General features: G+C 35.6%; 1 protein-coding gene across 9 annotated transcripts in view; it reads left to right on the top strand.

Annotated features, from left to right (window-relative positions):
• The first annotated feature begins 2,869 nt into the window (after positions 1-2,869).
• Positions 2,870-14,482, top strand: part of LOC128854956 (tolloid-like protein 1) — a 64,279-nt gene continuing 52,666 nt past the window's right edge. For 8 of the 9 annotated variants that reach the window (XR_008453660.1, XR_008453658.1, XR_008453659.1 and 5 more), the window contains exon 1: positions 2,871-2,890. Coding sequence is in view for 5 of the 9 variants with exons in the window: in XM_054089479.1 (XP_053945454.1) it covers positions 2,878-2,890 (13 nt within the window). In the remaining 4 variants the exon portion in view is untranslated. Of the gene's footprint in view, positions 2,891-14,482 lie in introns of all 9 variants that reach the window. The other variant, XR_008453661.1, reaches the window with a different exon arrangement.

The raw sequence follows: 14,482 nt of genomic DNA, 5'->3' as shown, positions 1-14,482 counted from the left end.
TTTGTATAAAGTTTGAAAGTCTAAAATAAATGGTTTTCATTAAGGATTAAAAATACTTAACAAACAAAAAAGTAGAAAAAAATGTTAAGTCGTAAAACATTGTATAAGTAAATATTAGAAAATATCTGTATATATATGTACGTTGGTATATCAAATTTACTCATGAATGAAAAAAATTGGGTAACTTCGTTATAATGTTTACATGTACACTGCACCTCATCTTGATCTTTCAGATGTATGAAGCGGAAATTGTAACTGTAGCACAGAGGGGCTAAGTAAAAGAACAGGAACTCATAGCTTGTTAGCTAATGTTTTGATGATGTGCACATGCATGCACACATATGTACTTGTGTATGAATGCGCATTTATGCACGTATGTGTGCATGACGGGCGTTGGAGGCCATAAATGCAACTAAGTGGTGTCTGCTTACTCCTGAGTTCCTCTGGCTGGTTATTAGATGCCGAAGCTCAATGCAACCAGCCTCATCCTACAATTCAGTTATCGATCGATTTGTCCAACGTGTTTTTCCGACAAATATTATAATTTTAAGTAAACACTTTTCCAGTTACCAGGTTTCGTTAGAAGAAGTGTTTATGTAGTTGATTAAAAGCTTAAATTGAGTAATTTCCTGGCATTAATGGCTTGTTGAGGGATGCAAATTATTGCTGTTTTGTTAAAACGGCACAAAAAGCATAGAAAAAATAGAAAATACGTTACATAGTTGAAGAATATTAAGTGTTTAAAATGCGGAGGATTATTATATGAGTATATTTAAAAGGTATTTTGTTCTAACATTTTTTAACACACTTTAATTATTTTTTCACCATGGGTAAAATATGAATACCAAATTTCCCTCATATTGACTGAGGGGATGCGCCATTCAGGAAGCTAGTGGAGAAGGCAATGTGGAATACGAAATCAATTGCCATGTTGACGAGTATTACAGGAACTTTAAAAATCAAAACAACATTTATTTTCTTTTCAGCATTGGGAATGATTACTGCGGTAATGCTAGGCATCCGTTATTTCATGTCGACAATAATTATGGGCGCACAAACATTGATTGATAGTAAATCAGCGATTCCAAGTTTTTTGGAAATTTACGCTAATTCTTATAAAAATTGCTTTATTTTAGAGTATTGAGCAGTGCGAGTAACTCGAATGGTCGCTCGAATTTTGTTCATTCGTTATACAATATATTTTTTTGAGCTTTTGAACATATTGAGTCGCTAAAAAACAATTATCAATTTTTTTTTTTTTTTGTCAGCATTTTTTTCAATTTTCCAACGAGCTCCTCCTCCTATTTGTGGTGTGCCCCTAAACGCCGCCTCCAAACGGCGGAGGAGCTTTTTTGCGGCAGAAATACACTTGGAGGCTTGCCATTGTCTGCCGAGCGTCAAGCGCTATTTGAAAATTTGTTTATCAATTGGAGTTTCGAATCTGCACTTCAGAATGGTAGTCACACACTAACCCATTCGGCTATGGCGGCTCCCGGCAACGACTTTTATAAAATTACATCATTAGACATACAACTTTTGAGCTATTAAAATATTCCGGTGATTCTCATTTTTACAAGAAAACAAAGGTCCAAATTCTTTCAGTTAATGCATTCTCGTTTTCACCAACGTAGAGCATACATATGTATATCATCCGCAAATGTTGCGATTTTGCTGGATTCAGGAACAGACATATCTACAGTGTATAACCAGTACAAAATAGGTCCGAATATGCTACATTGAGGGACGCCTGCATTACTTTGTGTTTGAATAATGTCTGTCCATGCTTTATTCGAAAATACCGATCATTGATATAGGTTTCTAGTAGATCTGCAAACTGCATCGTAAGTATCATTTTAAGTTTGTAGGTTAGCCCCTCGTGCCAGACTTTGTCGATCTCTTGGGCGACCTCGAGGCAAATGGCGAAACAGAGCATTTTTTCTTCAGAGCTTCTTCTATTGTATAGAATGATTTTCTCTAAATGCAAATTGGTATGGCATCTTTGAGCGCGATAATTTATTTTAAGCGGGTGGCAAATAGCTTCTCAAAAAATCTTTCCAACAATGGTAACAACAAATAACAAGTTTGAGCGATAAGAGGCTATTTCATTTGAATTTTTTCTGGTTTGGGAATCAATATATTTTCCGTGAATTTCCATTGCATATATATTTTAAACGAATGACTGAATTCATGATCAGTGTTTATTTACCCAATGCGATAGGTGTTGGGTTTTTTTTAGAACTTCAGCTGTTATGAGGTCAAAACCGGAGTTTTTCTTTGTTTTCAAGAAGGTAGTGTAAACTTATCAATTATTTCATGGGGTTGAAATCTCCTTTCAAGGTGTTGCGCGAAAACTTCAGTCTTCTCGATATCGCTTGTTATTTAATTAATTAATTTGTTACTTTATACTTTATATTGGCATTTATGAATTGCAATACTTTCAGGATTATTAAATAAATAAATAAATTAGTCACAGTTTCAGCTGACGGCAAACGTCAAAGTCGCATTTTATTTACCATAAAACTCTGCGATCGGCAAATTTCTCTGAGAATGCCACCGATTCGGAGCAAATTTAGCTTTTCAGAGATATTAGGAAACACAGAATTCGTTTAAACGGATTTATTTTATTTAATAGTATAGCTTTCTGCTGATCTCACTCTACTGATCCCGAAAGCCTTTCCTTTACTTTTAATGGCATCTTGCCACCAGACTGGCGACGGCGTGTGACTGGCTACCAATTTCGTTGAGTAATTTTTAAAGCAAATTTTTAATCAATTAATTAAACTTTCTAATATATGTATATATGTATATCATTACTGCTTTGTCCACTAATTTCTGCTTTCTCTCTTACGTTTCTTTGCAGGTATGAAAACAGAAGCTATGTTGTCAAACCGTAAGTTCAGTTTTGTACATATACACATATTATTTTTATCACAGGATTAGTGAAGTTAAACCAAATATACAAACAACATACAAAAGCAATAAAGATTGAAATGAACGCAAAATAGCAACAAAATACAAAAGATCTCAAGTGCACTTCAAAACTAAATATACTCATACACCATGCCTGAAATATATACATGCATACACATAAACTCCTAAATATTCACTATTCACTCAACTACTGAAGTAGCCTCTTAAGAGTCATCAGCAAAAATTATGCTTGCCTCTTTTACGCTTATCCTGCAATTGAGCAGCCGAATCAGTTTGAAACTCTGCTAGAGAATCCGATTGATTTTGTTGCTATTACTTAGTTATTGCTGATATTGCTTTTCATAAAAGAAATTATGGTGGCTGGTCACTCCAGCAGTTAATCGATGGACAGGCAAAGCGAATATATTAAAGGTGGTATCCAAGCCAAATTGAATACCGAAGGTGGCGTCTTTCGAAAATTGTTACTTTTTTTATTTACATTATTTTTCGCGATTTTGATAAGGCTGACGTCATGCACCATAATAATACAAAGCAAATAATCAAAGCAAGCAAAAGGAAAAGAAATTACATGTTTTTTGATAAATAGAGTGAGTGGCTTAGTAATGCTCGTATTGTGATTTGTGATATTTAAACTAAAAAAACTAATGCAAACGAAGTGCCGCATGTTAAATTGTAAAAGCACAAATTATAAAAATATCTCAAAATGCAGTTTTTCTACGTTTTTATGCGCACGATGCCGTATCAAGAAAATGTGTGTGTGTATATGTACTTATAATTTCTTGTATTTTATAGGTTAGGTTAGGTATATCTGGCTGGTCTGAACAGATCTCATATAGACCACAAGGGTCCGTAGTGTTCCAGTGTTTAAACTTTTGTCAGCAATATCGTCTTATCAGTTTAACGAGTTCTGCTTAGTACAGGACAATGTTAAAAGAGGTGTTCTAAGGTACCTCTTTCTTCTTCGCATAAATTACTCGCGTCGTTCCGGATCCCATTTTAACTGCATGATATGGAGTGACACAATTCATTTGGCAATGCTGTGGGAGGTCGAGGCTTCCCATATAGGCTGTGCTTCCAGAGTTAGTTCCTCGTCTAGTGCCGTCTTCAAAACTGAGAGTGAAGGACATGTGTTCGGATTTCAGCAGAAAATGAATCGACGAAAAGGCGCTCCAGTCGTACCATCATCGTATGCTTCTAACTCCAACCTCATGTCGATTGTGCCATCATATATAAGAGAAAAAATCTCCAGCATTATTCGTACTATATTATTCCCTACCCCAGCTCTGGTGTATCGACTATGATTATGATATAAGTAGAAATTGGCGGATGTCAGAACTGTTAACGCCAGGCCATAAACCGCAACAAAAAGTTAATCTACAGGTATGTATGTAGGTGCATTAATGCTTGGTCTCACATTTGTGCTAGTTTTCACTCCCACTAACTGAGCCAAAAATGGGGCTCATGATATTTTGCCAACTCCGGATCCCTGTATTTATAACTTAGCCGGAATTTCGATATTATTTTTGACACACATTTCCGGCAAGTGCGAAGCGAGGCATAACGAAATAAAAAGGTTTACTGAATATTTTGACAACTGTATACTTACCAATGGCAGTTACTGCAACATAACAATTTAAAAAACTTTATTGGGTTCAGCAGCCATTTGAATGTGGAAAGAATCTCAGTCACTTATCTAACGGCGAGTCGAACATACTTCACTGGTTCTTCTCCTTATGAATTGCATATCATCGAAATTAAAGATATTATATTTGGGCTCATCTGAAACATTCTCCCCCAATTTTATCTGCAATCCACGTGACTGCGTATCTAGGGAATTCAAGCTCAATTGGTCATGTCAAGTGTTTTCCACTGACTATATCTGAGGGTCTTAATGGCCACTTAGCTTACTGATAAGATTACGAAGTTCTCGGTTGCGCTTGATATTGAAGTATGTACATCTCTCTATTAGGGTTTCCGAGGATTGGAAATTTTCTTCACGAAGCTCTATCAATCACTCATCCTCCTGGTCTTACTGTATGCCGACATCGATGTAGTAAAATGCATTAAAATTAAGTGGCTGCGCTGACTAGGTCACGTTGAGGGAATTGACAATAATGTTCCAGCAAATAAGGTGCTCTTTTCGAAATGTACTGCTGGAGCACGCAAAACAAGAACGTTGGAAAGACCAAGTCGACGATGACCTGACCTCCCTTATTGTTTTCAACTGGCGTCAACGCACAGCACTGCTCTTCGCAGATGATTTAAAAATTTTCTCACCTTTTTAGGACTCAGTGGATGCTCAGAAGCTTGAACTCGACTGCATAAAGTCGCGTCTGTCTTTGAATATTAAAAATTTTTTTCATTTGCCATTTTCAATAAATCCTACACCATTTCTAATAATGTACTACAAAGTGTAACAGAGTTTAAGGATCTTGGAATTTTATTCGATATGAAATTTTCTTTCAGTGGTCACATTGATTTTATTCTTTCAAAATCGTACTCGATGCTAGGCTTCATTCGTCGTAATGCATCTGAATTTGCTTATCCGTATACCTACGCACTGCTGTTTACGGTTCTTGTTCGTTCGCTCTTGGATTACGGTGTTAAGATTTAGTGACCTTACGAGCAACTTTCGGTAAATACTTGTAGAATTGAGAACATTCCAAAAATATATCTCAAGCAGGCATGACGTTCCCTACGATTTGAGGTCCCTGTTTCATCCTTTAATTCTCGGCTAAGACTAATTAATCTAGAATATCTAGAAAGGAGAAGAACAGTCCCTTCACTTCGTTTATGTTAGTGCTGTTATGGCTGTGGCATCGTTGACTGCCCAGTTCTAATTGAGCATATAATCTTTAATGTTCCTAAAATTAACTAAATTTGCGAGTAGTACACGCATTGAAAATTTTAAATTTAGTCACACTCTTAATATTGAATTTATACTGATTGCTAATATTTTAGTTGCCAAATTTGGTTTGTTTCTCTTCACATTTTTGTTTGGTCTGTATAGTAATTTGTAATATAGACCCTTAAAATAAATAATATATTATATATTTATACATACATACATATGTAAATAGAACAAGAACCAGTACCTTCCCCTAAAAAGCTAACTCTTCGCTAATCCTTCACTAAGTAGTTCATTCTACTACAGGATATAAACAAATATAAAAATAAATGACTGCAGATAATTTGTATTCGATGTATAAAGTTTATCTCGCCAGGTTTTATTAAAATTGCAGACGTGGTTATTTTCGCACAGCAACAAAAAGTATATCATAAAAATCACTTGAAATACCACCATTTTCTGGTAACAGGGACTAAGTTGTCAGCTGCGAACACAAAAAGTACAACAACAATGAGTGGCTGCATATAATTTATGGTCATTAACGCGACAAAGAGTGCTTAACTCACCAAGCCCGCGGTGTAACCCATACATACATATTTATGGAAATATACATATTCGAGAGAGAAATGTATTCGTATGAGAGAATGTTTGTGACAGCCAGCTTGGACATTTGTGTGCATCCATGTGTAAAACTCATCCAGCCAAAGTTTGTCTTGTGTGACGTTATTGGCGAATATGCATAAAAATTTTAATAAGCGAAGTTTCCTAATTTATGGCATTAACTGCTGCTGAAATGTGCAACAAAAGCAATAGCACACAAACTTTCTCATGAAAAATAAATAAATGTACATATACATATACGTAGATATATTCTGACTTATACATACATAAATAATATAGTCTGTGTATACATGTATGTATTTAGTTATTTCTATTTGATTCAACTTCAAGCTATTTGATGGATTTCAATTAAATTCATCTCAAGATGACTCGCTGAGTATAAGTTTTACAAACTTTTCCCATTATTATTATTTTTTTGTTTTTGTATTTATGTGACCAAAAACTTAAGCCACTTTCATTCTACAATAACTTCATCCCAAGTTAATCGAGGTCAAACAATACGTAATATTATTTATATTAGGGCAATTCACAATTAGGAGCAAATAACCTGGCAGCATGGCAAATTATCGAGGCAACACAGCAACTACAAAATGTACTTATTTGCCATCATAATTTGGATATTCTACCACAGTAAAGCCATTTACTCCTATTTGCAAACTGCCCAGATATTCATAATCATCGGTCCTCCCATAGGTCAAATCAGTTTTTCTGATCTAATGTGTTGCCATTACAAAGTAGAAAATATTTTCCTCCAAAATAAAAGAATATAACTGTTAGGCTTTCAGGATTAGAAAAATAATGAGAAAGTTTCAAAGAGAGCAAATAATACTGAGCGAAAAAATACGCATTGTAGCGCAATAAAATTAACTACACTGTGCGGCCGCCATAGCCGAATGGGTTAGTGCGTGACTACCATTCGGGAAAATAGCATGATAGAAAACGTGTTTTGTAACAGCAGTCGCCCCTCGGCTAGCAACGACAAACCTCCGAGCATATTTCTACCACGAAAAAGGTTCTCATAAAAACATACCTGCCGTTCGGAGTCGGCTTAAAACTGTAGGTCCCTCCATTTGTGGAACAACATCAAGACACATGCCACGAATAGAATGAGCAGTTTGCCAAATACCTAACAGGAGTGTACGCAGCAATTGTTTATTTTGTTGCACTGTGTAATTTTTTTTAAGGATTTTTATTAATCGCATTAAATTTTTGTTGCAGAAGACCCAGAGTGAAATTTTCTAGGAAATATATTTGTAGAACTTTTAATCCTCTAACCCCATTTTAAGGGTAAATTTTAGGCACGTCTCAACTAAAAGTTCAATACGAACCAATAATTGGTTAAAGTGTTTTACCTAAAGAATTTCTCTCGGAATTTTATTTCATATGCCTTAACATTATAAGGGGTCTTTCCAAAACGTACACCTAGATTTTTATTCAAAATGCGGCTCTTAAAAATTACAGTGTAACCACTCCTAACGGACACCTCCCTTGAGCAGACATTTTTTCCTATACCAAATCTTATGTATTTTGAAGCAGTTAACCTCTTTCGAGTGGACACCTTTCTCGGACGGACAAAAGCTTACTCGATGATTGCCCGTTCAAGAGTGGTTTCACTGCATATTTATAAAATTACATCATTTAAATGTCCAGCATTAGCACATCTATTGGTAAAATCGGCCAAACAATCGATTCATAAATTTCTAATTATTGAGAACGTCGAGATATCGATGTTGAAGGTTGTTCAGTAACACTGGCCCTGCAGCAGCAATATTCTCAACAGAATATCCAGTTTTTGATCTGTCGGTACTTTTCCTAACCCCGACAGTATCAGTTTCTTGAAATTGTTTTACCAAGTTTTGAATAGTCGACTCATTCGGATGATTATTTCCACCAACGAATACCTTATGTTGTTTTTAAAGATCGACCATTTTCAGAATAAGTTTCAATCATTTTAACGCATTGTTCTATCGTTGTACATCTGCATAAAAAAATGTCAAAGATGTCATATAAAAAAGGTAACGTCTAGAAAATATTCACTAGTGGTATCTACATAGGCGTAAAATACGCGTTGTTTAATTCAGATTAATACGTTAAATGTTATTTCAGATTCTCCGAAACAACATTGGTCACATATAAAGAAACTCTATTTGACCACCACAAAAAATGAAAAATCTATGCTGCCGGTTTTAACAGGAAAATTCATTTTCTTAGATAGGCTTATAGTTTTTCTAAAATTTCAGATTCCAACGAATAAATTCAAATGCATACATATTTAATTTTTTTTGTAGCTACAATAAAAAAAAAAATAATAGGACTATGAATAAGTTCGTGCGGTTTTTTTTCGAAATTTGAAACTTTATTGACGTAAAATGGTTACAAATTTAATATTCAAAATATTGTCCATCGCTTACTACTACTTTTTCCCATCTTTCTGGCAATTCACGGATTCCCGCGCAATCCACGAATCGATCCATTTTTTGACTTCATCGTAATTACGGAAGTGCTGGTCAGCCAGGCCATGTTGCATCGATCGGAAGAGATAGTAATCGGATGGCGCAAGGTCTGGACTATACGGCGGGTGGGGTAGGACATCCCATTTGAGCGTTTCTAAGTATGTTTTGACCACTTGTGCAACATGTGGCCGAGCATTGTCATGTTGCAAAATAACTTTGTCGTGTCTATCGGCGTATTGCGGCCGTTTTTCTCGCAGTGCTCGGCTCAAACGCATCAATTGTCGTCGGTAGACATCCCCCGTAATCGTTTCATTCGGTTTCAGTAGCTCATAATACACAACACCCAGCTGGTCCCACCAGATACACAGCATAACCTTCAGGCCATGAATATTCTGCGCCGACGTCGATGTTGAAGCATGGCCAGGGTATCCATACGTTGCCCGACGTTTTGGATTGTCGTAATGGACCCACTTTTCATCGCCAGTCACAATTCGATGCAAAAAACCCTTTCTTTTGTGCCGTTGAAGCAGTTGTTCGCATGCCATAAAACGGCGTTCAACGTCTCTTGGCTTCAATTCATACGGCACCCAATGGCCTACCTTTCGGATCATTCCCATGGCTTTTAAACGTTTGGAAATGGTTGATTGATCAACTCCCAAAGTTTTTGCAACCTCTTCTTGCGTTTGAGCCGGATCTTGATCGAGCAATTCCTCCAATTCGGTATCCATGAACTTTGGCGGCGCACCCTCGCGTTCTTCGTCTTCCAAGCCAAAATCACCACTTTTAAAGCGTGCAAACCACTTCTGGCACGTTCGCTCAGATAGAGCATGCTCACCATAAACTTCCACCAAGATACGATGACTTTCGGCTGCTTTTTTCTTCATATTAAAATAATGAAGAAGAATTCCCCGCAAAAACACATTATTTGGCACGAAATTCGACATTTTCAAGTGTGGTAAAAATATTGTTGTTTACGCTTCAAATAAAAAACTTATACTGACGTTTGTGCCTTACGACAGTAGCTCTCCAATGAATGTTTGGAAATGTGGATCGATGGAATAATAATCAAGTTACGCCATCTGTTGTAAAACCGCACGAACTTATTCATAGTCCATTAAATATTAAGCTTAAAAATTTTTTTGTTCATTTTTTTATTTACATTTACTTCGCTCATTGTTTGTGTTATTTTCGCACTGTTTATGTTATTTTATTACAAATATTTTTTTTTTATGTTTAATAAAATTAAGAAACTTTTATTTCCTAAACAATCTCTTCGATTGGAGGTTACAATTTTTTACAGAAATGTACAGCTTTTCAAACAAAAATCTGACAACTTTATCCGCAATAAACCCTTCGTGGATGTTGATAAACTTACCCAACGTCATCGTTTTGCAGAGAAATTTGCCACCCCCAAACCTCGGCCTTGAATTTGTCGTATAGTTAGACTTCATAGCTTCTAAAGCAAATAAAGTGTAAAGTGAGAACCACGGTATTTGAATAGGCAGCTGTGAAACACATTCCGAAGGGATTGCACCTTATAGTCCGTCAATACCCTAGTAGGAACTTGACATTTTTTTGAGTTTCACCTCATCGATTCTTATAGATCAGAATTCTTGTAGATACCTGAATAATGAAGATAAATGCGTCATGGAAATTGTAGCAGCTTCCTCAACAGACACCGTGGCTTGCATGTCCAGTATTTTTCAGTCCGAGCACTGATCACTCCTAAATATACGCTCTACGCGTATAACGTGCCTTCAAATCTGCCATTATTCGAAGCAGTGCTGGAAGTTTTCTTCTGTCAGTTGCTTCAAGGCGTGTGCCGCTTTCCTTTTATATTTTAATAGAGTCAAATATTTTCCTGTTTAATGCAGACTTTACTTTAGGAATCAGGTTGAAATTTAGGGAACAGGTTTAGAAATTGTGAGTGTCCACTTTTGAAATGGGGAGTGCGTTTCGAAGGTGATTATAAAATGTCATTAGGCGTCTTTGATTTGACACTTCTCTGCTTGCTTTGTTTACTTGAAGTCACTATATTCAATAATGCGAACTGTACTTGCACGCCAAGTTTTGTTGTGGCAGCTCTTAACTTTTGATAGAGAAGTCAAAGGAGAAGGGAGCGAGATCCCGAGATGCTCGCGCTCGGGCAACACGCTTTGTGTTCTCGTTCATCTTAATGTTGTTGTTGACTGTAGACTAAAAACCAAAGCATAGGAAGTAACTCGAATAACGGTGTCTAAACGTAGCCTTACTATTACTAATTCAGTGCTTCCAAACAAATGCCATTTTTGGCAGCTCATTTCCTGGGTTGCCAACGTGCTTCATCTGTTCGCCACTCGCTAACGGATAGCGAATGGAAGAGGGCTGTTATCTCTCACCGTAGTTCGTGAATTTCTAAATTGAGGGAAGAAATTTGGAAATTCTATTTAATTTATATGTAGCTTCCCTTACCTTGTCGTAGCAAGCATGCCCTCAACCGATAAAAGAATGCAAAAAATTTAATAAAAATTGCAAAAAATATATTAAATTTGTAAAAGTGTGACCATATATATATATATATATATATATATATATATATATATAATTGGCGCGTACACCCCTTTTGGGTGTTTGGCCGAGCTCCTCCTCCTATTTATAATGTACGTCTTGATGTTGTTCCACAAATGGAGGGTCCTACAATGTCAAGCCGACTCCGTACGGCAGAGGAGCTTTTTCATGGCAGAAATACACTCAGAAGTTTACCATTGCCTGCCGAGGAGCGACCGCTATTAGAAAAAAACTTTTTCTTAACTTTGGTGTTTCACCAAGATTCCAACCTACGTTCTCTCTGAATTTCGAATGGTAGTCACGCACCAAACCATTCGACCAGACCAGACCAGGCGATTTTGGGCGGAACGGCATTAACAAATTGGTCGAGAGGTGGGAAGAGATTGTAAACAGCAATGGCGAATATATAATTGATTAATTTATGAACATAATTATTGTTTTTTGTTTAAATAAAAGTCTTCGGTAAAAACGCTACAAACTTATTCCCCAACCTAAAACAATATAATATCCTTTTGAATACCACAGTGTCCCATAAAAGCCTACTATTTTCCAAAGTTTCAAAAAGATCAAAAGATTACCTGCATTTTCCTTATTTTTTGACAGATTCTTACTTGTCATTTCAAAATAAATTTCGTGTACTAAATAGCTTATTAATAGTTATCTGAGTTTCATTGATGATGAATGATAAAACTAATTAAATGCCAACTTTTTCCCGCCCAACTAAATTCTCCTAGCAAAACTATAATTAGTCATTTTTGGATAATTTACACAGCCAGGTGGCGCAAATCTCTCATTTTTTAATTACTTAAGTCGAATGGCATGGCAAAGAGCTACGTTACCAGCTGAGCTTGACACAATTCACGTGAATAAAATGATACTTGTATATGTACATACATATGTATATGGAACGGCATTCAGACGATAGGTAGTACTTACTAATGCATTAGATGGTTGGCTAGGAACTTTACAGCTGTGAAGTAGCAGACTACACCCAACTATCAGTGAAATATGTATGTCGCTGGCATTCAAAGAGTTTGGAGTAAAATTCGAAGATTGCTTCACATGTATTGAGTGCATGTCGATAAATATTTACCCAAATTCAATATTTATGTATGTCACGATTTTCCCTACCAAAATGTAACATTTGCATACCTACGTACACATGTGTGGAGCACAAGGGGATATATTATTTATGTATGTACACCTCAGCTTCCGATTTCATATTATCAGGCATACTTTTATTGATATTTGAATGTTGCTAAAAGTTTATTAAATTTACAAGATTTGATACAGTGAGCCACAGTGAAAGTCATACACTTGGATATTTTTGGCTTATTAAACCATTAAAGAAAAAAGTTTATTTATTTTGTTTATATATATATATTTTTTTATTTTTTTTGTTTCAGTTGTTCTGTAGTTAATAAACCCGTAAGAAACTTCATAAGCCCCATTAAAGTAAAAAATATATCCTTCAAAAATTTGAAAACGTTTCGCCTATGAGGTCTATTTGAATATTTTTTTAGTTGGCCAGTTCTTTTAGTCAGTTTCATACGTTCATTTCATTTCATAACGCAAAAATATCTTCCCATGAAGCAATTGAAGACGAAAGTGTCATTATAATTTCTCATTACAACTTCGGGAAAAAGCTTTTAAGATATTGTTGAAGTCCTGAATAAAAACTATGCCATTAAGAACGTAAGAAGCATAAAATAAAACAAGAACGAGTAATGAAATATTTCAAAACGCTGCATTTTCCGAAAAGTAATGAGTGGCCGAAATTAAGGGCACCAGGAATGGTTTATGAAACTGAATTATCTTTATCCCTTTACTGCATGAATTAATAAAGCGTTGAGAAAAATTGTTTCACGTTGGAAGTAGCTTTATTTAATTTTCATTAAGGCATATGAAAAGAAAAATAATGAAAAAGTTTTATATTACGATTTTTTTACGGATAAATAAAGAAAAACCAGCTCATTATCCGAAAAAGGAAATCAAAACTGATTATCCAAAAAGAAATACGGATCTTTCTTTGACTCTATGAAAAAATGATTTTTCACCCATTTGCACAAAAGTGAGGTTATTTCGAAATGCTATAAAATCATAGACAATTTTTTTGCGTTTGATTACTGCTAAATATGTATTTGATAGAAAAATAGGTAAAAGTTTGATAGAAAATTGTTTGAATTATTTTATAATACTTAATTTGGAAATAAAACCATACGCCATGTACTCCGAAAATAGCGTTCAATGGGCGCATTGCCCGTAAAAAAATATATACAGTACCCGCTCGTTTACGCAGGCTCTGTTCACATAAATTAAGTGTTCATGTAAAGGATATATAATTAAATCCGGAACTGGTGCTATTTAAACCGTTTGTCACTAAATATTAGCAAATGCTTTCACGTAAAATATGCTAAATCAAACAATACTTTGCATACTTCGTATAGTATTGCTGGCTTACCTTACTTTGACCTTTGACTTAGGCGTTATTTTCGACTCTAAGCTGAATTTCACCAGCCATGTTAACCACGTCATAAGACGATCATATGCGATGCTAGCATTCGTACGCCGAAATTGTTCTGCATTTACCAACCCACACACTCTCAAAACATTGTATTGTGCTTTTGTTAGATCAAGATTAGAGTATGCCGCTGTTATTTGGAGACCGTACCAAATAGGTATGTCTAATCGGATTGAGAGAGTTCAGAAAGTCTTTCTTCGTTTTGCGCTCCGATCTTTAAACTTTTCTGAACCTGTACCATCGTACCGCTCTCGATGTTTATTGACTGACTTAAAACCACTTGATAGCAGACGATCTATTCTATCGTGCTCATTTATTATTCGTACCATTTCTGGATCTATTGATTGTCCTTATCTTTTAAGTAAAATTCATATTAATACACCCAATATGAGGCTCCGACAGTACGAAACCTTTAAAATTGGCTTCTCGAGAACCAACTATGGGGTGAATGCTCCGATTCCTGGGGCATGTGCAGATTTAAATATGTTTTTCAATTCTTCTGGTGCTGATTTTACATGGCCGTATAGCATCTTAGTCAATCATCTTAAATCGTTCTATTCT

This window comes from Anastrepha ludens, chromosome 2 (genome assembly GCF_028408465.1).
Source record: "Anastrepha ludens isolate Willacy chromosome 2, idAnaLude1.1, whole genome shotgun sequence".
Lineage (NCBI taxonomy): Eukaryota > Metazoa > Arthropoda > Insecta > Diptera > Tephritidae > Anastrepha > Anastrepha ludens.
Note: the sequence above shows the minus strand (reverse complement) of the source record. Positions and strands in the feature narration are given on the sequence as shown.